The sequence below is a fragment of the Cetorhinus maximus genome, chromosome 3, assembly GCF_964194155.1.
Source record: "Cetorhinus maximus chromosome 3, sCetMax3.hap1.1, whole genome shotgun sequence".
Taxonomy (NCBI): Eukaryota; Metazoa; Chordata; class Chondrichthyes; order Lamniformes; family Cetorhinidae; genus Cetorhinus; species Cetorhinus maximus.
The window spans coordinates 90387824-90415355 of NC_135881.1; the positions used below are offsets into that span (position 1 = coordinate 90387824).

The 27532-nt window shown below is 45.4% G+C and overlaps 1 protein-coding gene across 1 annotated transcript in view; it reads left to right on the plus strand.

Annotated features, from left to right (window-relative positions):
• The first annotated feature begins 206 nt into the window (after window positions 1-206).
• LOC144672252 (uncharacterized) overlaps window positions 207-27532 on the plus strand; it is a 65117-nt gene continuing 37791 nt past the window's right edge. Inside the window, exons 1-5 of the mRNA XM_078534093.1 lie at window positions 207-256; window positions 2725-2801; window positions 13319-13367; window positions 14304-14427; window positions 24592-24669. Coding sequence (XP_078390219.1) covers window positions 207-256; window positions 2725-2801; window positions 13319-13367; window positions 14304-14427; window positions 24592-24669 — 378 coding nt within the window. The remainder of the gene's footprint in view (window positions 257-2724; window positions 2802-13318; window positions 13368-14303; window positions 14428-24591; window positions 24670-27532) is intronic.

A 27532-nucleotide genomic window follows, 5' to 3' on the forward strand; every position in this document is an offset into this window, starting at 1 on the left:
TGGGTTTGGGTAAGTGTAGGGGGTGGTGGGTTAAGCTGTTAATCACTTGAGTTACATCACAGATTAAACAGTGTAACAATTGTAGGGTGAGTATCTAGCCTAAGTCTCCGATACTGAGATCAGTGTAGTTTTTCTGTAGTTTTCCCAGGCAGCACAAATCAGTCCATCAGCAGCTTAAACTTTCCAGGCAATTACAGCACATGTACATGCGTCACGACTTCTTCAGGGCCCTGATGCGTGCGTACCAGCAGCATAGGTTCGTTCCATCGTCCTCCTTTTACTGGAAGATCTGGCCCAGTACCACCTCCTGTGGCTCAGTGTTATACTTTGTTTCATGATGCTCCTGTGAAGTGCCTTGGGATGTTTCATTATGTTGAAAACGCTAAAGAAGTAGAAGTTGTTAGTTTCTTCACATTGCTGGAATGTAGTACAATGGAACAATGTGTGTATCCCTCCTATAGGGACCATGCCTGTTTGCTAGCACTTTTCAAGAATTAAACATTGTAAATCTTGACTATCCTTTTTAACAATACTAGGTCTTTGGATCCATCACAAGATGATACACCAGTAAGTGGAGTTCAGGAGAAACAACGACCGAAAGCTCCACGCCTAAGGAAGCTTACAAGACAGTACAGCTTGTGAGTCCTACATAAACACTTATCAAAAGCTCTTAACAATCTCTATTAATTATGTTAAATGTGATTTGTTTGAACATAGTACCTCGAAAAGAAAGAAAAGTACTGAAGGTTTGTATATACAGATTAATCACATTGTATGTTCAATATTTGAATCTTTACAATCCCAAACACTGCTTCTTGTGACAGAAATACACTGCAAGCATTATTCAGTGTTGAAGTTGTGTCTTGAAGTGCTGCATACAATGCTAACAGAAGGATTAGTTCACTATATTGAAGAGCTACAGTTTAAGCAGTTTAAGTTTGGTGAAGTAGCAAGGTTTAATTTCACACTCCTGAGTCACAATATCATGTTGCCAGTTTTGGCTTTGTGATTAGTGGAAGCGCTGGCAATACCTCATTGCAAACAGTGTGCAAATGAAAAGCAGCAAACTGCATTTATACTTTAGTGTCTACAGTATATCTGGATGAATAAATGTGTTTGCCCTTATACAATGCTTTTTTAGACTATTTGGCAATGTAACTCTTATGTGACTTTTACACTTCAATATCATGTGGCATACCTATCCTCTCTATCTTTTGATTACATGTGAAATACCAAATGGTTAAAAGCTGTAAGCTCTTTGGGGGAATAAAGTCTTGTCTTTGTTAGCCATATCAATGGGAAACAAAATCACACACAACTTATTTCAAAAAGAAAATCGCAAAACACAGCTGCTAAAATCTAAAACACAAAGTCAGAGGATGATAAGTGAATACAAAAGTAAAACAATGCCTACACTGAAAATCTGAAATTAAAACAGAAAATGCTGGAAATACTCAGCAGGCCTGGCAGCATCAGTAGAGAAAGAAATAGAGTTAATGTTTCAGGTCGATGACCTTTCATCAGAACTAATATGTCTTATTCTCTAAAGAATTTTTTTCAGCAGGGCATTTGTTGTAAGGATTTGTTCTGTGTTTCACTAAGAGATCTGGAGGATCTACAGTTGAACATTAAAAGCAGAATTTTCCATTCCGGGACTAAGTGTTTCCTGTTGCAGAGGCCAGTGGGAATTCACGCTAAATCGTGCGAGACCGGCCTCATTAATTTTGCAGTCAGGGGTTTCCCGACACTTTCCGCGATGGGGCTGGCTGTATGGCGTGCTCCACGCCATCATATCCAGGTGCCATATTTAGAAGGTCTCTGGCCCCCAGATTCAGTGATGCATCCCTAGAGGTCCTCCTCAATGCAGTGGAGACCAGGACAGCTGTCCTCTACGTGAGAATGGAAGGCGGAGGGCAAGCCATCACACCAGCCCAGCATGGGAGGAAATCTCCAGGGAGGTCAGTGCCCAGGGCCTCCACCAGAGGACTGCCCTACAGTGCCACAAATGCATGAATGACCTCATCTGCTCCGCCAGGGTGTGAACCCTCAACTGCTCACACTCACCTCACTGAAGGGTACAAGGAACATGGGCCTCAGTGGCAAGGGCACCATCCGTGCGGCCCATGCATAAATGAGCTACATAACGTTATAAGGTGATGCTCATAGCCCCACTGCAGTCCACCTAGTCTGCAGGAGGAAAGGCATCTGTGGGTCCCTGACCCTTCCACACAGAGAGCTCAGGTGCAGTCTAGGAGGTTGTGGGGTAGTAAAGGGGTTAGGCATTGAGGGCACCAGCAAGCACTGCTAATGACATGCCTCTGCAAGCCTTATCCCTCTATCTGAATGGTCTCACTGCTCTGGAGGGTGCTGCCCACAATCCAGTGGGTTATTTGTAAGAGTGGAAGCATGGAAAAGATTCATGAAACACAATTGCTCTCAACCCCATCTTCTGTCTTTGTGCTGGAAAAGTTGAGGCACAATAGGAGGCAGAGAGAGAAGACAGGAGGGGGCCATCCTGACTTCAAGAACCTCACTGAATTTGAGGAGTGGGCAGCCCAGCTGGCAGGAGGAGAACCAGACCAAGCCTGCAGTGATGGAGAGGTTGGCAGGCAGCATCCATCCAGTAAGGATCCATGCATGTCACATAGAAACATAAGGGTCATGCATTCCTGAATGTCGGAAGCAGCTCATGCAGTCATGCACTCTCTCCTCTTTCACTTACAGGTACCAGCAGGAAGAGGGCAAGGGAACAAAGGGAAACCCTGTCCAGCAGTTCCTACAGCCCAGAGAGGACCGAGGAAGTAAGTGCATCTGTAGAAGCGTCACAGCAGGCACATGCACCCTCCACCAGCTCAGAGACACACACCTGGGTGGGTACTAGATGTAGTTCCAGCCAGGTCTTACAGTCTGCTGGTCACCACACAGACATGTATCTGCAGCAGGAGGAGGCAGGGTCAACCAAGCTCACTGGTACTCAGAGGACTGCTGGGGAAGAGGCATCTATGACATCCAAGTCAAATGACGAGACCCTGGGATGCATCATCTACAAGATACTGGGGCAGCTGCAAGAGGCAGGGGAGCATCAGGCAGAGGTGTCAGAGGCTCCCAACAGAGTAGCATGTGAGGCAGAGGAGTCATCCACCTGCTCTCTGATGAAGTGATGCCAACATGTGCACACATCGAGGTCTCCATGGGGAGGGTGGCAGATGTCATGGAGAACCTGATCCAGCAGAAAGCCCACTTTCTGAAGGAGATGCATGCAGACCTGCACTCCATCACCGTAGCCATGGGTGAGATTTTGCAATGGCACCTCAACCTCCCTCCAAGTCCCCTTTCCCTTTAAGGAATTAGGCAGGGGCCCTCGGGAGGAGGAGTGGCTGTTGCACAACCCTGGGACATCCACCCAGGACACCCCATGCCTGTGACCCTTTCAGCTTCTTCCTCTTCATCCGCAGATAGAGCAGCTGTCCCACAGCTAAACAGCCAAAGTAAGCCAGGGCCCTCCAGGCCTTGGGTCTCTGGAGGACAGCAGCCAAGGTCATTCAAGGCAACATGGCAAACTGGTCAGCAGGCTGCCTCTACCCCTGCTGCCAATATCGAGGGAGCACCTAGAAGAAGTGGTAGGGAACATGAAATGAAGAAGTTTTGATTTCACATGTGGTTGCATAGGTGCACTATGATTGTTAATCTTCTAACACTTTTGTAAATATAGTCTACTTGCACTTTAATGAGGTCTGATGTGGTTTATTTGCGATCTAGTCCTTAAGCCTGTGCATTTCCCCCCACCCCCCCACCAACCTACAATTTCCCAAGGAACACACCAGACTGGGTGTATGTCCCCGGAATCATGCATGAACAGGGACGCAAAGGTATTTGCCAGGGCCCTTGCGAGCAATGTGTGAGAAGTCTCCCACGCACACTGAGCCTTTGCCCTTCACACACTCATTTGTCCCAATGCCCGGTACTACAAGCTGGGGTTCCCCCTCAGTTGTCCAGTTGAGATGACCTGCATTTCCGCCCACACCAATGACCCAACTCCCATGCAGCATCTCGAGATCACCATGAGGTTCTGCACAGTTTGGAGCAGCCATGGCTGTTGTGACTTTCACCATTAAGTCGAATACCTTTACCCCTCCCCCACCATCACCCACAACCTTCCCCCCTATAAGCATTTGCCTTCCTACGGTTACCCTTCAAACCTCACCCATCGCTCTCCAAACCATGCAAGTGAATGTCGATATCCCCTATCTTCCTGAGGAGCCCACCCTCGTGACTGTAGTGGAGATGTAAGGGAAGGCATTAAACAGGAAATTAGAGACGCATGCAATACGGATACAACTGTAATCATGGGTGACTTTAATCTACATATAGATTGGACAAACCAAATTAGCAATAATACTGTGGAAGAGGATTTCCTGGAGTGTGTACATGATGGTTTTTTAGACCAATACATTGAAGAACCAACTAGAGAGCAGGCTATCCTAGATTGGGTTCTGTGCAATGAGAAAGGATTAATTAACAATCTTGTTATGTGAGGTGCCTTGGGGAAGAACGACCATAAAATGATAGAATTGTTCATTAGGATGGAGAGTGAAGAAGTTGAATCCGAAACTAGAGTCCTGAATCTAAATAAAGGGAACTACGAGGGTATGAGGTGGGAGTTGGCAATGATGGATTGGGGAACCTTACTAAAAGGGTTGACAGTGGATAGGCAATGGCTAATATTTAAGGAACGCATGCATGAATTATGACAATTATTCATTTTTGTCTGGCACAAAAATAAAACAGGAAAGGTGTCTCAACCATGGCTTACAAAAGAAATTATGGATCGTATTAGATCCAAAGAGGAAAAAGCAGCAAGCCTGAGGATTAGGAGCAGTTTAGAATTCAGCAAAAGTGGACAAAAAGATTTATCAAGAAGGGGAAAATGGAGTATGAGAGTAAACTTGCAGGGAACATAAAAACTGACTGTAAGAGCTTCTATAAATATGTGAAGAGAAAAAGGTCAGCGAAAACAAATGTAGATCCCTTACAGTCAGAAACGGGGGAAATTATAATGGGGAACAAAGAAATAGCAGAAGGATTGAACACATATTTTGGTTCTGTCTTCACAAAAGAGGACATAAATTTCCCAGAAATGTTAGGGAACCAAGGGTCTAGTGAGAGGGAGGAATTGAAAATCAGTATTAGTAAAAAAAAATGGTGCTAGAAAAATTAATGGGGTTAAAAGCTGAAAAATCCCCAGGGCCTGATTGTCTACATCCCAGAGTACTAAACGAAGTGGCCCTGGAAATATTGGATGCATTGGTGGACATCTTCCAAAGTTCTATAGACTCTGGAGCAGTTCCTACAGATTGGAGTGTGGCAAATATAACCCCACTATTTAAAAAAGGAGGCAGAGAATTACAGACCAGTTAGCCTAACATCAGTAGTGGGGAAAATGCTAGAGTCTATTATAAAAGACATGGTAACAGAACACTTGGAAAGCATTCAGGGGATTAGACAAAGTCAGCATGGATTTATGAAAGGGAAATCATGCTTAACTAATCTACTGGAATTTTTTGAGAATGTAACTAGTAGAATAGATAAGGGAGAACCAGTGGATGTGATGCATTTGGATTTCAAGAAGGCTTTTGATAAGGTCCCACAGAAGAGACTAGTGGACAAAATTAAAGCACATGGGATTGGGGGTAATATACTGGCATGGATTGAGAATTGGTTGACAGACCGGAAACAGAGAGCAGAAATAAATGGGTCTTTTTCCGGGTGGCAGACGGTGACTGGTGGTGTACTGCAGGGATCAGTGCTGGGCCCCAGCTATTCACGATATATATAAATGACTTGGATGAGGGAACCAAATGCAATATTTCCAAGTTTGCTGACAACACAAAACTGGGCGGGGTTGTGAGGAGGATGCAAGGAGGCTTCAGGGTGATTTAGGCAAGTTGTGTGTGTGGGCAAACACATGGCAGATGCAGAATAACGTGGATAAATCTGAAGTTATATGCTTCAATGCGAACAACAGAAAGGCAGAGTATTATTTAAATGGTGATATATTGGGAAACGTGGATGTACAAAGGGATCTGGGTGTCCTTGTACACCAGGCAATGAAAGTAAACAGGCAGGTGCAGCAAGTAATTAGGAAGGCACATGGTATGTTGGCCCTCATTGCAAGAGGATTTGAGTTCAGAAGTAGGGATGTCTTACTGCAGTTATACAGGGACTTGGTGAGACCACACCTGGAGTATTGCGTGCAGTTTTGTTCTCCCTACCTAAGAGAGGGTTTCCTTGCCATAGAGGGAGTGCTGCAAAGGTTCACCAGGCTGATACCGGGGATAAGGACTATCGTATGAGGAGAGATTGGTTCGACTGGGCCTGTATTCACTAGAGTTTGGAAGAATGAGAGGGGATCTGATTGAAACGTATAAAATTCTAACAGGGCTAGACAGACTGGATGCAGGGAGGATGTTTCCCCTGGTTGGTGAGTCAAGAACCAGGGGCCACAGTCTCAAGGTATGGGGCAGGCCATTTAGGACTGAGATGAGGAAAAATTTCTTCACTCAGAGAGTGGTCAACCTGTGGAATTCTCTACCACAGAAGACTGTGGAGGCTGGGTCACTGAGTATATTCAAGAAAGAAATTGATAATTTTTTGGATATTAGGGGCATCAAAGGGTATGGAGAGAAAGCAGGAATATGGTGTTGAGATAGAGGATCAGCCATGATCATATTGAATGGCGGAGCAGGCTCAAAGGGCCAAATGGCCTGCTCCTGCTCCTAGTTTCTATGTTTCATGGCTGTAGATCTGCTCCTCATCATTTTGCCGACCCCCAGAATCCGCATCTCCTTCCACATTCCCTCCAACAACACTCAGTACCCCTTCACCTGCCATCGCTGAACCTACACCTTCCCACCTTACTGGCTTTCACTGCCTGCTTTAACTCTCACCATCCCTTCCTATCACCGATTCCCTGAGGCTGCCCCCCAGGACATATATATTGACAGTGCAGACCCCTCCCTCTGAACCCATTCAGCTCTTCCCCCCACCATGCCTGTTTACACCTGCACAATCCCCCTGCATGCACTCCAGCACAGCTGTTCCCACCCTCCCGCTCCATACCAGCTCACCCATTTGATAACCTCCACAGCATCTCTCTCTTTCCCCTGCCACCCCCAACCTTCCCCTTCCCTCCCTCTAGGCCTCCACACCCGCCCCACGTCTTCATTCCTCTCTCCTCTTCCAATCCTCCCCCGACCTTCCACCCAGCACAGACCATCACTGCCCAACAGTACCTCCTGAAGCCTTCCAACTGTTACTTGAAGATCCATCTCCTGGAAGAAGCTGCTTCACGATCCACATCCTGGAAATTGCTGCAGCTTGAAGATTCACCTCCTGGAAGAAGTTGCTGCTCGAAGATTCACCTCCCAGAAGCTGCTGCAGCTAGAGGATCCATGTGGTTGAAGCTCCACCCACCCACTGCTACATATGGTGTTCCAGGGTCCATGGTCACTGGAGGCCTCCATCCGGTCTCCAAGGGCTGCCCCAGGCCTTCTCCAGGTAATTGCCGACATTTGTATGCCAGGTTGGTCCAGATGTACTCTGGACCAGTGTGAAAACCTGCTGATGGTGCAGGTGATTGGGCAGGGCCAGTCGGGTCTTCATCTGCACTCCATTAAAAGATGCAGCACGGTATCAGGCTGGACTGTGGTGGGAATGATGACCTGCCATGATGGGTGGGAGCGCACATTCCCAGAAACTGACTTTTCAGCTCCCGCTGCATTGTTCCCCCCCCACCCCCCATCCCCACCCCATTAAACCTGCCGGAGGGGTGGGGGGAGCAGGAGGTCGGGGGGTGGGGGGCGGCTGGGGGGGGTGCTGGGGGGTGGGGTGGGTGGTGACTGTAAAGTTTTTCTCTAATTGTTTACTAACAACTCATCTATATACATCTCCAGGGTGTAGTCCTAACTAGGTACAATCTCCATGCTGGCTTCTGCTAGACTCCACTGTACTCAGTCCACTATCAAGTGACTCTCTACATCATACCGTGGGCAGTACTGTTGTCCAATCCGACATTAACCCTTGCTATGCCAAACACCCTTGTTCTACACCTCCCTCAAGTCTTTACCCAAACATATTTAGCGTACGATCCTCCCATGCTGCCTCTTCTTTCCCCCTCAAGTCTCTGACTTTGTAAATTCAGACAGTCTGAAAATTCCTCCAGATCTCATTCTGGTCACACTTGAAGGAATGGTAGTCTCAGTTGCTTTGGGCTGATTTTCTTAGTTCGGAGTTGAAATCATAGTTATTCTGTGTTTCAGGCACCTTGTTGTCTTCATTTGATTCACTTTTTGCATTCCTTGGAGTTGAATTTTTCCTTATCGGCAACCCAGCCGCAGGTTTGTCCTGTTCCCTCTGGAGGGAATGTTCACTCTGTTCATCCCTAGAGTGAACTCGGATTTTCTTTTTCCATGGGGTCTACCATGTTCTTGCTGGAAGTTGACATTTCGAAAATGAAACCTTCATTTCCACTTGTTTCACAATTTCATCCAAATATTTGTTTACTTATTTCTTACTTTCCAATTCTTTTTCAAGCTTATGAATCTTTTCATAATTAAAACAAAAAATGCTAAAAAAAAAAAATCAGCAGGTCTGTCAGCATCTGTGGAGAGAGAAACAGAGTTAACATTTTGAGTCTATATGACTCTTCTTCAGTAAGCTGAAAGCAAAATACTCCAGATGCTGGAAATCTGAAATAAAAACAAAAAACTTTAGAAAAAATGAGCAGGTCTGGCAGCATCTGTGAAGAAAGAAACAGCATTAACGAGTTAATCTTTTCATTCAGCTCAACAACTACTCTGGTCAATTCAGTTGTTTTGTTTATGTTATCTGCAAAACCTTTATACAAGCTTAACAACTTCATCTGGGCATTCCTTTCAGAATCTTTCACCTATGGTCACTGACTGCTCCTTAGACTCATTCAGTTCACTTGCAGATCCTCAATCTATTTCTTAGAATTCTCCGTTTCTGCTTTCAAAGTCTGGATTTGCTTTTCTATACTGCACATCTCATCTTTCATGTTCTTCCAATTGGATATAAGTTCAAGAATTTCATCAGTTTTGGTTGTTAATTCTGCATTCAGTCAACTGTTCTGATTCATCAGCAATGCCTTCTTTAGTTCCAGGCATATTTCATGATACTTAATAGCGACTTCTGATACTTGAAGTTCATCAAGTTCTAATTTTTCATTAGCAGACATAATCTTTCATACATGAAAGTTGGTTCTCTATTCTGAACAGTTTTCCCTTAGCTGAGCCTAATTCTTCTGTGCTATCCTTCAAGCTCATATCCTGTAATTGCTAATTGTTTCTGAGACTCTTCATGCTCCTTTGTGAGAGTTTTTACTTTTCCTTGCCATTCTAGGTTCTTGAGTTTCATTTCAGCCATTTCATTTCTCAATGACTCAATGGTTCTCAGTAATATTTGAGGCATCCAGTGCTTTTCCTCCCAGTTCCTTGATCTTCAGTTCTGCAATCTCTTTCTTGTGCCTCTTGACTTCTTCCTCTCTGCCAACTGATTTTTCAGTTCTTTCATTAAATTCATTTTGCTTCTCTTTGTAATCTTCCAGAGGAACAATTTTGACCTGATGGAACCTTGTAGTATGTGAACATCTTTCAACAGGTTTTCCATTTCTTTGCAATGCTCAATTGCTTCGTCTTGAGTTTTCCTGTAATTCAACAGTCTTCTCGATTTTGTTCTGCTGTTCCTCCATTCTGTTATTCAAGGCAGTCATTATTTCTTCGTGTTGCTGAAGGGTTATGTACTCCTTTTGCATTTATCTTGAAAGCAATCAGCTGTTCTTTCAACTGTTTATTTTATTGTTCAGCTCTTGCCATCTCGCTCTGCACTTTAGTGCATTGCTTTGTCACTACTGATAGTTCCAACGCAGCTTTTTTGTAGTATTCAAAATATTTTTTAACTCCTCATGTTTTTCCAGGAGCACACATTGATTACTGAAAGAGTCTTTCAAGGCAGCGAGTTCATTGAGTACACTTTATACTTGCTGCTGTGCTTAACTGTATTTCAGGTTGAGTTCTTCTGACTCCCTCTTCGATTTACCAACAATGGAATTCAGAATTGTTATTTCCTCCTCGTGCTTTTCTAGAGATATGTACTGAGTCTGCACATGATTCTTTAACTTATTGCATTCTTCACAGCATCCAACCTTTTTGTTTCTTTTAAAGTCCCTTTGTACCGTTGTAACCTCAGAAGTGTATTTGTTCAGATCTTGAACAATTTGATTCATTGAAGACTTTAGTTTATCATGCATTTTCAAAGCTACATACACTGCTTGAATCTTGTGTTTCAAGTCTTCCAATTTAGCTTTGATACGAACATTTTCCGATTTTACTCCTGTCTTTTCTTTCTCTGCCTGCAGCAGAGTTTTGTTCTTGTCTTTCATTTTGGTTTCACTGCTAGCCAGGTCTGTCTCTGGTAAAGTCTTAACTTGTTTCAGTTCTGTAATTTTTCCACTTTTTTTTTTCGTTCATGGGAGGGGGCATTGCTAGCTGGGCCAGCATTTATTGCCCTTCCCTAATTGCCCTTGAGAACTGAGTGGCTTGCTTGGCCATTTCAGAGGGCATTTAAGAACCAATTACATTGCTCGTGGCTTAATTATCTGCTCGCAGCTTGGAATGCTCAACTATATCTTCAATCGGAGCTAGGTGGCTCAGCACTGCCGCCTGCTGTTGATGTTCTGGTAAAGTGTCGGCCTGTTCAAAAAGATCCATGTTTAAGTCTTCTGGCTGGTCCTCCGCCTTCTCTTTCCTCTGCGCTTTGGAATTCTTTGGCTCATGCACTTCATTGCATTGATGTGGTCTGCCACCATTGTGTGGTTTGGTTGGGTATTGTCTTTTGCTCTTTCATTGCTTTATTGGAGTTTTTCTATCTCTTTTTAAGCTCTGCACACCCCACCACTTGAAGATTAAAATACTTGTCAAAGGCTTTTAATGTCTCATCAAAGCTGGCTGAAGATTCATCAATGCCTTGCATTAGGATTATTTCATTGGCAAATTCGCCAAACAAGCATAAAAATATATTAATTTGGACTTCTTCTGATTTCCTACCTAATCCTGGTGTGCTCCTGTAATATAAAAATCTTCTCCATGACACCCAATTTTGCATCTGGTTTGGCTCTTGCATGAGCTCAAATTGATCTGCTAGTTTAAATTTACCATCCCATGCCGTTTTCCATAAGCGGGAAGTACAGCTTTAATATTTTTCTTGTCTCTCTCTCTCTCTTCCAAGATGGCGCTGCTGTAACTGGCCTGTCAGTGCTTCTTCTCGCGCCTATTGGACCTTGGCGGGCTCCCAGAGCCATTGTGGGCCTGATTCTTTAAAGTAATCGATTCTTCAGGAAATCTTCAAACAAGCTGTTTGGACCAGGTTCTTGATTGTTTCATGCTTTAAAAAGCAATAGGAAGGCCATTTTAGGATCTACCTGTTATTTAAAATTTTTTTTTCAATAAATCAAGCTCGGCTGCCATGTAATATGGTGCCGACTTCAGATTTAGCTGCAGTGTTTCTTCAGCTGAACTGTTAAGCCATCATTATAGTCTGGCTTGTTGGTGCCCTGATTATTTTTAAAAGGTAAGTTCCGCCTTTTAGTTAATTTTTCTCACACTTTTTGAGCCCTGGTTAGGTCCTTTGACTCTGCATTCGACCAGGTCTGGCCATGGCACTTCTTTATAGGCGATCCCTAGCTGTGTCTTAGATTTAGGTGCATTTCGCTCAGGTCAGACTGTAGTTTCTTTAATTTTTCATGCTGTGGGATTCTTCACCTGCTTCTTCAGTTCTGGGTTCATGCATTGCTTCCACCATATTGTAAGGGTTTGTTCTGTGTCTCATTAAGAGTTCTGTATGGTTGAACATTAAATGTTTAGTAACAACACACAACCATATGTATCACCAGGATATGGCCGTAACTAGGTAATATCTCCATGCTGGCTTCTGCTAGACTTTACTGTACTCAGAAACAAAAACAGAAAATGCTGGAAAAACTCAGCAGATCTGACCCCCCTTTTTTAATCCCCTTTCTTCTACATTCATTTTTATTTTTTATCCATTTGTTCTATTTTTATTTTTATTTTTATTCATTTATCCATAATTTTATCCCATTTTCCATCCTTTTTTTCCCACCAGCCTCTCCCCCCCATCCCCATCCCCTTCAGGGCCACCTGTCACTTGTTCCATGTTGTTCTTTCACACAATGCTATCCTTGTTCTGCTATAATCACATTCTGCTTTCTTACTTTTATGCCACCATTAACACCTTTTTTAACACTAACTAGTACCATTAACAACCCCTTTGTCCTTTAGTTCATGACATCTTTGTCAATCCCTCCTTTGTCCCCACCTATCACTGCCCTTCTATCCAGCTCCACCTGCCCCAATCCCCTTAAGCAGTATAAATTTCATCACATTTCCACTTCTCTTCAGCTCTGAAGAAGGGTTATATGGACTCGAAACATTAACTTGTTTCTCTTTCTCCACAAATGCTGTCAAACCTGCTGAGATTTTCTAGCATTTTCTGTTGTTGTTTCAGATTTCCAGCATCCGCAGTATTTTGCTTTTATCCACTGTACTCAGTCCACTATCATATGACTCTCTACATGTAATGCCATGGATTTCACAAAATCCTTTGCCTGAAACTCCATTTAAATTTGTTAATGAAATGCGGTCATTGTTAGCTAGCATTTATTACCCATCCCTTCTTGCCCCTGAGAAGAAACCATTGCGGCCGCCGTCCACTGTGTCCAGCAGACGTCCCAGAGAGGCGTCACTAAATTTGAGGGCTGTCGTCTTTTTTTGCTGTTGGGGCTATCTGTTGCCTGGAGCAGCCCTGGTCTGTGGACATGAAGTAGACTGCGCTCTGGTGCACTTTAAATATGGCGCTCGGAGCAAGGAAGCGCTGAGATCACGGCATGGTGGGCAAATCCGGGCCTGCCCGCCAGTGATCTAGAGTGTTTCCCGTGAATACATTGTTAATGAGGCAGTTAGTGCAGGGAATGGGACGATATGGCGCAAAAACCCACCATGTAGCTGGCGGATAAACTAAATTTTTTCCTGCCTGCTTCCGCACTTTGTGCAAATCTGGGACAATTCCTCCCTAAGAATCTAACTCAAGTACTAAATATTGGATTTGATGAAGAATGGTAGAACATCCAAACCTACAATATCCTATTTCAAAGCCTGAATGGAAAAGATGTCAGCCTATCTGCATTTTTGCCCATTTTAACAATGCCCATCTCCTCCTTTGCCAGTTCTTTACTGTCATTTCTATGAATCCACAGAAAAGCCCACCCTCAAATGGTAAATGTATTTAAATGATGTTGTATGTCTCATTTTCTGTGATATTATATGTCTCATTTTCCATAATTTCCTCTCCATTAACACTCAGCACCAATTATACCCAAATTAAAGAAGTCAGCCAGCATTGCTAGGCATTGCAGAGAAGGGGAAATGGATTTTCTGAATCTTTTTGGGAATTCACAGGCAACTTATTTCTCAGTCAATTTTGACAACATGTGGGAGCAATTCGCTGTGAACAGATGCATAAAGTAAATCACTGATCCATTGTTTTCTGGAACTGGATGAGTGACTAGGCTGAAGAACAGAAGGATCATTTTGCTATTTCTCTGTTTATTCTTCATCTGGCACATCCAAAGGGTGGAGAAAAACAAATTGCTGAACAGCAGAATTGATTTGACATTCAGGAGAAGTATGTGGAGAAAAAACCCGAGTGTTTCATGTGCTTTTTAAAAAGCCCTATTAAACATTATAAGAGGCTGGTTTTCCAAACAATTGTGGTGCTCCAGTGTACTCCCACCAACCTTTCTTGGGAATGGAGGCACTGCAGAAAAAAAAATCTAAATATTGCCATAGTCATCACTGATGAAGTTGGATGGCTAAACTGACAGGCCATAGTTCACAGCACCAAAAGGTAATCCTGTCATATTGTTTGATTTCTCTGTCGAGAATTAAATCATTTGTTACTCGCGATGGTATCCATTGGTAACCATGATTATGGAGTAACTGCAATCCAAAGTAAATTGCTTTCCATGTATATCTTCTTGTGAAAGTAAATGTCCGGAAGCATTTAAAAGTTCTGAACTCTAGCACAGCAAGCAGTTACTCATAAAGGCTGATTCTTAGTGAATTACTTGGTTTCATATTTCTGCAAATTGTCGTGTTCTTGTCTGATGGTAGATGAATGTGTTTACAGTAATCTCCTTAATTCTCTGACAGTAATCATAGTGATGAGGACGACCTGCCCCCTGCCTTAGCCGCAGCCACTCGAAGCAGCCCTCCCCCAGTCAGCAAACAACCCGATTCTGATGTTCAGCAGTTACAGTACCCCACCTGCATCAAGGTATGGACATTGTTTTAAGAAAGCAATTGCATCAAAATAATCTACTGCTAAAGCAACAGAATGGGATTGTTAAATACATGTTAAACTATTACTGTAATGTTGACTGAAATGTAATGGTATTCTCCACCATATTTTAAATGCAATCTTGGCTTAAATATTTAAATGGGGTAAGAAAAGAAATGCATTTATTTGGCATCATTTACATCTTAAGGATGCCCTAAAGGGCCAATGAATTATTTTGAAGTGTAGTTACTGTTATTATGTAAGAAAGCCAGACAGCTGATTTGTGCACAGCAAGACCACCGTCAGCAATGAACCGAATAATTAGTTAAGCTACAAAAGCCAAATGCTGCAGATGCTGGAGAGCAGAAATAAAAACAGAAAATGTTAGAAATACTCAGCAGGTCAGGCAGCACCTTAATCCTTCAGCTCGATGACACTTCTTCATCTGATTTAACAAGTAAAGACAGATGGCTTGGGAATAGGTGGAAAGGTAAAAAAAAAATATTGAATTCTCAAAGACGATCCAACCTACCCATTTCCAATTTTAATGGAGGCGTATCGAGAGTTGGACAACCAATATACTTTCCAGGGGTTTCAGTAAATCTTTTGAGGAGGTTGCGTATCACCATTTATTATGAGCACATGGAATTCAGGTTTCCGCAGCTTTAGGAATCCCAGCAAGAAAAGGGGGGCAAGAAAGGCCAAATACCAGAGGTAAGTGCTTTTACTGCACTGCTTGTGGGCCAAAGGAGCAGGAATGTTCCCCTAGACACAATGAGTTACATGCCACTCAACTGGAAGCTGCAATTTGCTAATGGGCCACCCGCACATCACCCCCCAACCACCCCCAGCAATTTCATAGCTGCCATCCATTCACTAGTTGCTTTCCTGCTTGACAGTAGAGCAGCCTGTCAATCTGACTGGAAGTCAAGCAGGAAATTCGTTAGAAAAGGTGAAAGATATCCTGCAGTTAATTTCCACATTGCAAGGTTTCTTGTCAGAAAAATCATCCTCCACGCTCTCTTCCTGGTCTCGAGTAAATGTCGAGGCCCTTCGTTAAATATCACTTTCTTTCAAGAGAGGAGAGTTATCTTTTTCTAAGGTAACTATATATCTTGGGCGGAATCGTCTGGTCCCATTGGTGGCAGGCATCATGGCGGGTGGGCGGGAGGGGTACAAATTGGTTTCACGCCGACATGAAAGCACAGCGGGGTCATCCGATGGTGGCAGAATGCAAATCGCGCTGGCAGCCAGCGTGACCCCGACTTGCATCCCGCTAATGGGATGCAAAGTAAGGGCTGACCAGAATCGTCCCCCCACGCCTGATTTACTGTTATGCCAGCGGGAAAACACACTGGCGCAGAACGCATCTGGACAAATGTGACATGCAAAAGTTGGGACTTACCGTTAGGGCCTTGCTCAGATCGTGGACATCCGAGGAGCAGAAGGTGCTGGAGTCCTACAGCTACCAGACCCTGGAGGAACACATGCATCACATGCTGGGTGGATTCTCACAGACATTGGTTGTGTCACGAAGCAGCTCTCAGAAGGTGGGAAGTCTTCATTGATGCTTCCAGTCTGCTTCTGAGCATCACGGTCTGGTCATGGGCTGCTATGAATGATTGGCGAAGTGCAGGGAGAGGAAGGTCTAGGATGAGTGGGAGACGAAGGTGTACCAGCAGGGCGGGTGGTGGGTGGTGGTGAGGTTGGGAGAGAGGGGACGTAGGTGTCAGAGGGGTGAGGTTGGGAGGGAGGAGGATGGAATACGGGGGGGAGGGGGATGTAACAGGGAGAATGCAGCTAGTGGAGAGGTAGGTGTAAGGGGTGAGGATTGTGTAAGGGAGGGTGTCCGCGGGAAGGAGGGAGTTCAGAAGGTGGAAGCTGTCTGGGGGAGGAGGGAGTAAGGGAGGGAGTGTCCAGGTGAATGTGCAAGGGAGGGGTTTGCGGAGTCAATGACTGCCTCCTGGGGAGCAAACTGAGGGTGGGCGTGGTAGGAGGGAATGGTAATTGTGAGGGGGCAGAGGGAGCCGGAAGGTTGGGAGGGTGAGGATGCACTAGTAGCAGTAAAAGGGACAGCGAGGGTGGTTGGTGGGGCCTCGGAGGCAGACATGGATCCGGGGAGTGGGAAGCAGGAGGTTGGGGGAGTCAGTCTGGATGGGGGTGGGATTCTCAGGAAGGTAGGGAATGTGTACTTTCTCCTGGACGTCCTGGAAAGACAAGGGTTCAGGTTGGGAGGTGACAGTGAGGAGGTGGAAGTGATGCTGGGGGTCAACAGCGATGGGGGAAAGGACATGGGTGACTGGGGGAGGAGAAAGGACTGGGGAGCTGACAATGAACTTGACCATGACCATGGTTTTCGAAATCGAAAGCGAGAGGAGCCTCACGTTGGATGGGCACAGGTGCTACATGGGAGTGCAATCAGTGGGTGGGCGGAGATTCAGGTCAGCGCAAATGGACAAGTGAAAGAGAACCCCAGCAAGCAGCATCAAAAATACTCAGGACAGTGAGATGGAAAAAGGCTTCGTGTGCGTGGGAGAGTGCTTACACAAGGCTGGAAAAGACCCTGCCATACACACACTTCTCCTTCCAGAGTCACACATGGTCTGGCTGTGTGCAGCTGAACTGCTAGTGGGGTGGTAAGTCCATTGCACAGGCTCCACCCAAGCTGCAGATGTCAGCGAAGCACAAAGATTAAGTGGTAGGCCTAGAAAAGTTAAGAAATTCTGATCACAAGTGGTTGCATGGGTGAACACATTCTGTCACTTTATGATCTAAAAATATTTTTATTTTAATCGAATAACGTGTAATGTTATCTTTCAGCTACATTGACAGGCTTCGCGATGATTGCCCCATTGCCTCGGATGACTTTGGTGTGCTTCCTCTGGAGAGCTGAGGTCATAAGGGCCCCAGCTTGCTTTGGCTGTCCTCCTGTGGGCTAACTGCTCCCTCTGTGGTGTCAGAGGACAAGGTTGAGGGGGGTCACAGGCAAAAGGGACTCGGAGGGAGCGGACACCCTCTGGGATTCCTGCTGCTCCTCCTCCCTTCGGGTGCCTAAGGGCCCAGGCCTGACCCCTTGAGGGGAAGGAGCACCTGGAGGGATGTCGAGGTGCCCCATTTCCCTCTTGCATTGCTACTGCAGGAACTCACCCACGGTGAACATGATGAAGTACAGGTCTGTGTGCGTCTCCGCATTCTGCTGAACCAGGGTCTCCACGGCATCCGCCATCCTTCTCTTGGAGACCTTCATGTGCGGACATGTGGGCAACACTTCATCAGGCGGACACACTCCTCCAACTTGTGTGCCACTCTGTTGAGGGCTTCTAGCAGCTCTGGGTGATGCTCCCCTGCCATTTGCTGACTCCCCACCATCCAGGGATCAGTCTAATAAACTTTGTTGAATTATCTCTAGGCTAAGTACATCCTTCCTCAGGTAATGAGACCAAAACAGTACACAGTATTCCAGGCGTCATCTCACCAAGGCCCTATAGAATTACAGTAACGCTTCTTCACTCCTCTTTTTAATACAGCCAAATATCGCCCCTGAATCATGCATTTTCCATCTTTGTGGGGGCAGGACTGAATTCATGCTGCGAGATTTGTGGAGGCAGCTGGCTATTGAATACACCAGCTGCCTCCACCAAAGTGAGATTTTGGAAGAACAGGGCCTGAATCTTGTGTTCCAAGGTCGGGCACGTGCCGACAATTAAAGGGCCTATTAAGGTCATTAAAAAGCCTATTGACTGCGATTTTACGCTGCCCGTGCAATTTTTAGCTCGTCACATGAGCAAAACGGGTGGGTGGAATTCATGTTTTAACTATTTCCTCATCCACGGGTGGGATATAAGGCCTCCAGAGCAGCAGCACTTTCTCTGTCAGTGCCAGCTCGTTCCTGTGTGAGTACAGAGTTGTCCCAAAGTTTCTTTGCATCTCATTTGATTGTCAAGCCTGCCTTTCAGCATCTCAGATCTTCAGAAGGATCCCCTGAGTATTGCAGGACAGTACTCCTTCATCTTCAGGGCACTGGTCTGCAGCATCCCATCTAATGGGGATAGTGTATTCCACTGGTAGAACCTCCACTGAAGAGAGAGAGAGGGGCAAGAAGGAGAGGAGGCCAGGTGGGTGTGGGTAGCATCCCAGGGACAGACTTTTAAGAGGAGAGGCACAGGCTCACTTGGTGCAGGGTCAGCAGGGAGGCCGAGGCAGGAGGACACACTGAAGATGCCACTACCCAGCAACTAGAGTGTTCAGGCAGTGCTCCAACTACCTCCAGATGTCCCAGGTCCAGCTCCTCAGGAGGCTCTGCCTCTCCAGGGACGCAGTGACAGCAACATGTCACACAATAGGTCTGGAAATCGCCTCCAACTGCGTGGGCAGACACCCCAGGCCAGTGGCTTTGATAGTCACAGTGGCCCTCAACTTCTAAGCCCCCGGTTCTTATCAGGGCTCAGTGGGGGATCGGTGTGGCGTTTCTCAATCAGCTGCACACGGTTGCGTCAAGGTTGTGACTGATGCTATCTTTAGATGTGTCCGCACATTCATCCACTTCCAGACAGACGAGGCGAGCCAGACGGACGGAGCACGAGGCTTTGCTGCGATGGCTGGGCTACCCCACATCCAGGGTGTAATAGATTGTACTCACGTGGGCATCAAGGCGCCAACAGGTGAGCCGAGAACTTTTGTAAACAGAAAGGGGTTCCACTCAATGAATGTTCAGATCGTCTGTGACCACAGGACACAGTTTGTACCCGTTACCCAGGGAGCACACACAATGCTTACATCTTGTGGCACTCACAGGTACCAAGGTTGTTCATGGCTCCTGCTTGAGTGGATGGATGGCACCTGGATGACAGAGGCTATCCCTTGAAGAGGTGGTTGATGACCTCACTCCGTCATCCAAGAACTGAGGCCGTGGAGAGATACAACAGGAGTCATGCCTCCACAAGGGCGGTGGTGGAGAGGCACTTCAGATGCCTGGACCAGTCAGGGAGAGCATTACAGCATCCTCCAGAGTGTGTCTCACTCATTGTCGTCACATGCTGGGCCCTGCACAACCTGGATCTGGCAAGGGAGGATCCACTGGAGGCTGAGGAAAGTGAGGCTCCACAGGGCAAGGAGGATGACTCAAGTGATGGTTCAGAGGAAAAGCCTGGGGAGGCAAAGGGTGAGGACCTTGAGTCAGAGGACAGGAACCTTCATGGAGGTAGGGACACCAGGGATGCTTTGATCCAGCAAAGCTTCTGCTAGGCATCCAAGGCATCAATGCCTCATCAAGCCAATGGCATTGTCTCCTTTGCTAACAATCAATAAATGAGAACCCAACCCAGTGCGCCAGCACCATACAACACTATACTTTTATAAGCCTGTGCTACATCTGACACCTATTCATGCCATCCAGCCAACTCAGCCCATTTAAGTCAAATAAATGCTTATGTTACTTCCCGTGAACATACAAAGAACAAACAAAGTGTCCATCCCTAACACAAGAGTCAATATAATTAACGCAAAAAATGTCACCCGTGACACGCCCCTGTTGTGCTCAAGGTGCCTTCAACTTACATCTGCAGATGCTGCATCTTGATGCCACACCCCTCCCCCAACCCCTCCTTGCTGACAATGGTGTTGGAAGCAGCCTGTTGACTCTGCTGTCCTAGTGGCCCTGTTGACCTTGGCGGTCGTTCTCTGGCTGCCAGAGCCTGAACAGGCTTTCCCTGGGAGGGTGCGTCCAGCCCCAATACTGGGCACTCCTCAGTCATTGCAGCATCATCAGATGCAACAGACATCGGTAGAAGGGTGGAAGAGCTGGTGACTCGTCCAGAGCGCCCTGAGAGAAGCCCATGGAGACGGCAGGCAGCTTGTCTGCCAGCATCCGTTGCGTTTGCACCTCCCTGCTCACCATTGATGGACAGGGACCTAGCAGGGAGACTAGATGCCTCATCCAGCTCTCTCACTGGCAGTGACCTCCTGCAGGTCTGAGTGCAACTCCAGGAACCCCTGAATCTGCTCGTGAAGCTGCCTCTACAGGAGAGTCGCCACTCTCTCAGTGGAGGAGGTTGGGCGCTTGGTACTAAAGGTCAACGCAGAACACTTGCCTCACATGGACCCCTCCATGACAGAGACCATGGCATGCAGACCCTCATGGATCTCCACCAGTTCTCCCCATGTATCCTGCTGGACATCTAGCATCTGCTGCCTGATGGATGACTCCAAAGGCTTGTCATCTGTCTCAGACACAGCATGGTCCTGCTCTACAGCTGTGCTCCCACTGTCCGCTGCCTGGGACTTCTCTGCTTCTGCCAGCTCTTCATATGAGCATGATGTGCCCATGATGTACCCTCACCACTGTGCATTACCTGCAGAGCTGAATGTCTAATGCCACTGATGTGTGAGTGTCTGTGTTGATGCCTGGTTCAGAGAGACGGTGTGATGCTGGTGCAGATGTGATGTCTTCCTCGGAGTTCAATGGGGGATCCTAGGGGTCGCAGGTGGCTCCTGTGGATGACGTATCTGTGGGAGGAAGGCAAAAGCTCAGTACATTCAATCATCATAGTAACTGATGAGACAGTGGAGACTTGCTGCATGGTGCAATCTGCATTGATACTTCAATGGGCTCTCTGGCTACGACAGTTCAGTCTTTGATGAGAGGAGCCCATTAATTTTCCAGTACGCACCACACACGCATCTGTTACCCGCACTCTTACCTTCATCCGAAACCCCTACCTCACCTCGACCGGAGGAGCAAGCTGGCCGGTGGCATTCCAGTTCCGGTGCATCACTCTCGTGCTTCGTGAGGATGCACAGATTTGGCACTGCTCCACCCGTTCTGCGGCAGGATTCTGACTGCTCTTCTCCTGACAGGGAAAAATAGAAAACCTCATTATTGCTCCATCTCCCTGAAGGCCCTTTCCTGGTTCCTACCTGCCATCCCACCCAGGCATTAGACAATGTGACACATCTAACCCTGCAATGCACTGAGGCCGGTCGTGCTGACATCCCAGACTTGGCAGGGCAGGTTTCAGTGCCAATTGGCATACACACTCTTAGGCCCCTGAACTTTCCGAGCAATGGGCACCCGACTAAAGTTCTCCACACAGGTCGGTGCCATGTCTGCACTTACCCTTGCTGACTGCAGCAGATCATTGAACCTTTTGCGGCACTGAAAGCACATCATGGCCACTGACCTGGGCGGTGACCTCTGCCCAGGTCTTCTTGGTCAGGTGGGGCAGCTTTCTCTTGCCGTCCCTGAGCATTAGGATATGCTGCCTGGCATTGACCTCCTTGGCCAGCACTCCCAGGCACTCATCTGAGAAACAGGGGGCAGAGTGCCCACTCGACTTGCCCTCCCACCTACCATGACCACCAGGTGTTGAGGCCATTACTGCACACCAAGATGTTTGTTGGATTGCTTCCAAACAGCTCCCTTAGCCTCCCCAACAACTCCTGGCAGCCTTCAGGGAGCTGCATCTTCCCTTTTTTGAACAACCCACTGGGTCCCCATTGGACATGTTCCCAACCCCGTGCACGGAAAACACATCCGGCAGTTGCGTTTCATGCAGGGCAGGTCTTAATTGGCCACCCAGCGTAAGATTGCGTTCACAGCGTAAACTCGGCCGGGAGCGGGTTTTACATCCACTTCTGGCCACATCGACTTTGGGCTCACCCCAAGGGTAGAATTCAGGTTCAGGAGCATGGAATCCAGAGTGTGCAGATTAGAACAGGTAAGAAAAGGTCCAAACTTGGCAGATTCTTATGGACAGCCAGGGTACCCCTTTGTAGGGATAATGGATTGGGTTCCAGGACACCTTTGGGCGACGTAAGGCACCCTTTGGGATTGTTAAAAGTGAACAAGATTATCTATTTTTTACACAAACTGACTGGAACTGTCAAGCTACAAAAGAACTGTCCAGGAACTGTCCAACTGCCAAGGAAATGTCCAGCTGTGAAGGAAATGTCCAGGGCCCATCCAACTGTCAATGAGCTGTCCAGGAACTGTCCAGTTTCAAGGAACTGGTCAGCTGTCAACAAAATGTTAAGCAGCTGTCCAGGAAGTATCAAATCTGTCAGAGCTATCAAGAAAATGTCAAATCTATCAGAGCTACCCAGGAAGTATCCAACCTGTTAAAGCTACACAGCAAGTGTCAAACCTATCAAAGCTGTCAAATCTGTCAAAGCTATCCAGGAAGTATTGGAGGTGTCCAAGGATACTAGGTGAGTCAGCGTGAAGAGGGTAAAGGCAAAGGGTGGCGGGTGGATGGTATTGGCTGGCATGGGTTGGCATTAAGTTGGAATAGGGGATATAGGGGCCATGGGGGTGGGTAGAGGGTAACTAAGTTGGCATAGGGGTATGGGGGCCATGGGGGTGGGTAGGGTGTATGGGTTGGCATAGGTTGGCATGGATAGTGCTTAGGGAGTGTGTGAAGGGTGAGGGCTGGAGGGACTTTTTTGTTTAATTATTATTTATTTCAACACAGTGCCAGAGCACAGAGATAGGCCTTGCACCCAGCCCACCCTCGCAGCCTGTGGATTCATTCCTGGGTTGCCCTGCCTGAGGAGTCTAGAATTAAGCATCACAGTCTTAGAATAAGACAGTTATTTAGGGCTGAGATGAGAAATTTCTTCACTCAAAGAATTTTAGATCTTTGGAATTTTCTGTCCCAGAGTGCTGAGGATGCTCAATCATTGAATATATTCAAGAATGGTGGAATTTGAATTCAATAAATATCTGAAAGTCTAAAGATGACAACAAAACCATTGTCGATTGTTGTAAAAACCCATCTGGTTCACTAATGCTCTTTAGGGAAGGAAATCTCCTCACCTGGTCTGGCCTACATGTGACTCCAGACCCGCAGACTCTTTAAAAAGAAAAGCCCTCTGAACAAGGGCAATTAGGGTTGGGCAATAAATGCTGGTCTAGCCAGCGATGCCCACATCCCATGAACGAATATAAAAAAAATTAGTTCAATAGATTTGGGGGAATTAAGGGATATGGGGATAGTGTGAGAAGGTGAAATTGAGGTAGAAGAGCAGCCATCATGGTATCGAATGACAGAATCAGGCATGAAGAGCAAAATGGTCTTGCCCTGCTCCTGTTTCTTATGTATGCTAAAAATTGCTATCTGCTGTTCTTTCGACCCATGTGCATGAATCAGATCAGCTTCATAACTTTTCTAAATACACTGATGCACACTGGAGTATGACTTCATGCATGCTGGCTGTCCTTGGGCAATTTGCTGAAGTGGCCATTTTTCATGTGTGGTCTTAAAGTGAGCGTGAGTTTGCTAGGAAGCATTACAGCCATAAAAAAAAACATTTATTTTTATTTTTTATTTAGTTTTATTTATTCACTCATCTTTCCCCCAACCACCCTCCCCCCTCCTCCCCACAGGACCATCTGTCACTGGTTTCTATGTAGTGCTTTCACAGAGTGCTGATCCTTGTTCAGCTATTAACACATTCTGCTCTTACTTTTATGCCGCTATCAGCACCTTCTTTAATCTTTACCACTACTGTTAACTTTGTCTTGTGTCCATGACATCTTTGTCAACCTCTCCTCAGCTCCCACCTATCCCTGACCTTCTACGTTGCTCCACCTGCTCCATCGCCTCTTAAACAGTATAAAATCCATTACATTTCTGCTGCTCTTTAGCTCTGAAGAAGAGTCATATGGACTCAGAACGTTAACTCAGTTTCTCTCTCCACAGATGCTGCCGGACCTGCTGGATTTTTCAGCATTTTTTTGTTTTTATATGCAGTGCCTCTCTCATATCCATCATTGTTCTATTTCTAAACCTCATTTTGTTTCAATGACGTTCGCCAGCATCACTGTGTCATGCGCAAAGCCAGCAGCAAGCAATTCACTACAACACTTCTTTCAATGTTGCACTTATCTAGTGTCTAGGACTTGGCCTTAAGTTTTACACGTGTTAAATATTTAAAGCTGGTCCCATGTGGACTGTTGCCTCTTACTTGACAGCATCACTTGCTTGTCTGCACTCCATTTACTTGTTGAAAGGATTTCTGAGCATTGCTTCCATTCTGGAACTTTCTGTGAATTTTTGCCATTAGACATGAAGAATTTACACAGTAATTAAATAAAATGTAAAGTAGATCCAGATTGTTTGAAACTCTTCCTTGTATGTAATCATAACTTGTCTCTTTTTATAGAATAGTTTAGAAGAAGAGCACACAGAGTTGGCTGCTCCAGGAGATCTACTGATGGACTTCACTGAGGCTACTCCTCTGGTTTGTCTGGCATTTCAAATGATTCAGTTTATTCCCTATTGCACTGATTACAGTATATTGCCAGTTAATATAAATCCTGAAAGCAGCTGCTGGCTGCAAGTAATGATTGCTCTTAGTAGAAATATTGTTTTGCCTTACTCTGAGTGGTGTCCTTTTTAATATTCTCCTAGTGTTTCTTACTATTCATTGAATCTCCTCTTGTGATGGTTCATGCTGGAATACAGTGTACCAGGGAAGAAGCAATCAAAGTACATTTCCAGCAGTTTCTGGTCACTGGATAATGCTCAGGAGCTAGAACCTTGGGTATCTTCTTCCCCTATCCCTCCTCTAAAAGTCCCTCAGATGCGAACTCCAACTATGGAATCTTTCTTCTGGTTGAATCTGAGATTGATGAATTTAGTACTGACCAAGAATTGAACTTGGAACCAGCCTAGCCTGTATCGCTCAGTGCTACATTTAGTGGAAAGTTTATCCACTAGGACATGTTTTACCTTTTGGAAAAATGGAGTGTTTGCTACCTGTGCTCCTTCATTAAAATCAAAATATTAATTTAACATCCTTTTATATTTCCCTGTTTATATTTATCTTTAAGTATTGTGTTTAATGATGAAATAGCACATATAAAATTGGACCAATAGCTTTGGAGGAGTTCTTGAGACCAAGTAGCATCAGTGTGCTTCGGCCATATATCGTGCAATTTTTCTTTTTGACGAGGGTAATGCTCCTTTCCTTAAAAAAAAGCTTTCCTTTCTCTCTTCTCATTTGAACCTTCTCTTGCTACACACCATGCAAATGCAAGATGGCAAGTGAGATACCTACCTTTTAGTTTCCATCAATTTTATTCAGAAATCAGCTTCTAACAGGTATGTGGGGGAGATTAGGATTGACTCCCAATCTGATCCCTCTGAGTTGGGTGGAGGAATCAGAGAGACACCACAATCTGCCATTCTATGGCCCTGTAATTTGATGCTGCACAGACTGCTGGAATTATTGGCCAATAATTTGCAAAGTAACAGCAAGGCTGATAGTGCTCATCATTATTTATGGGTGAATGCAACAGCACCTAATGGTGAGGGCAAAAGTTGCTGTGCACAATGTACCATGTACTTTTAATTTTTTAATCCTTCAATCTGATTGGTTAAGGAAGTACAAAGTTGCCTGCCATGATATTTCAGGTCCCAGGTCTAACAGGAAGCAGAGAGTAGGCATAAATGGGTCATTTTCTGGTTGGCAGGAGGTGACGAATGGCATGCCACAGGGATCAGTGCTGGGTCTCAATTCTTTACAATTTATATCAATGATTTGGATGAAGGGACTGATGGTATGGTTGCTAAATTTGCTGATGATACAAAAATAGGTAGGAAAACAAGTTGTGAAGAGGACATAAGGAGGCTACAAAGGTTTGGATAGGTTATCTAAGTGGGAAAATATATGGCAAATGGAGTATAATGTAGGAAAATGTGAGGTTGTCCATTTTGGCAGGATGAATAAAAAAGAGGCATATTATCTAAACAGTGAGAGATTGCAGAGCTCCAAAATGCTGAGGGATCTGGGTGTCCTTGTGTGTGAATTGCAAAAGGGTAATATGCAGGTGCATCAAGTAATTAGGAAAAGAAATAGAATGTTATCATTTATTTACAAGGGGAATTGAATACAAGAGCAGGGAGGTTATGCTTCAATTATACAGGGCATTGATAAGACCACATCTGGAGTACTGTGTACAGTATTGCTCTCCTTATTTAAGGAAGAATGTAAATGCATTAGATGCAGCTCAGAGAAGGTTTACTAGATTTAACACCAGGAATGGACGGGTTTCTTATGAGGAAAGGCTGGACAGGCTAGGCTTGTATCCGCTGGAGTTTGGAAGACTAAGAGGCAACTTGATTGAAACATAAGATTCTGAGGGGAATTGACAGGGTGAATGTGGAAAGGATGTTTACTGTTGTGGGGCAATCTAGGAGAATCAGCGTCACTGTTTCAAAATAAGGGGTCGCCCACTTAGGACAGAGACGAGGAAACATTTTTTTTCTCAGAGGGTTGTGAGACTTTGGAATTCTTTTCCTCAGAAGTGATTGAGGCAGAATCCTTGCGTATCTTTAAGCAGAGACAGATAGATTCTTGATACACAAGGGGCTGAAAGATTATCGGGGGTAGGCCGGAATGTGAGGTTAAAATCAGATCAGCCATGATCTTATTGAATGACAGCAGGCCTGAGGGGCTGAATGGCCTACTCCTCCTAATTCATATGAGCCTTGCAAAAATTTCAAAATCTTAATCGTGCATGGGGATGTCTAACAATGGCAGATGTCATTAGATCCCCTGCCACAGCAAAGTATGTGCCACTATTTCAGTATAACGTCAATCGATATGCCATGTTTATATTGGCAGACCACTTCCTGTAGTTCCCATTGTCCTAAAAATCATTGCATTTAAGATTTACTGCAGGGCAGTTTCTATCACAGGCAGAATCACTTGAAATGAGCTTAACAACCTGAGCTGTTTTGCCACTCGTGACAAAAACTTATGATATGTGCAGGTTTTTCTTGGGTCTGACCATAGATGTGCCTTCAGGTTCAATGGTATAATTTGATGCTGTAAGCATCTTACTTTTATTGAAGTTGACTCACACTGGCCTGTAAAGCTAATACATGTCTGGCAAGCAGCAATGCATCAGTTTTACTGCACTTGGTAGCACAGGTTGAAACCACTTATCCTGTTAGTCCATGCTACCTTTAATTTATTTAACTGTTTGTCACTAACTTCAGAGGGTTGTTGGTCAAAAACTAGCAAGTTGTTAAAATGCACTATGATTCTTTGTATTCTTTGCCTTTAATAGGAGCACCTAATTTACCTTATCTCAGAT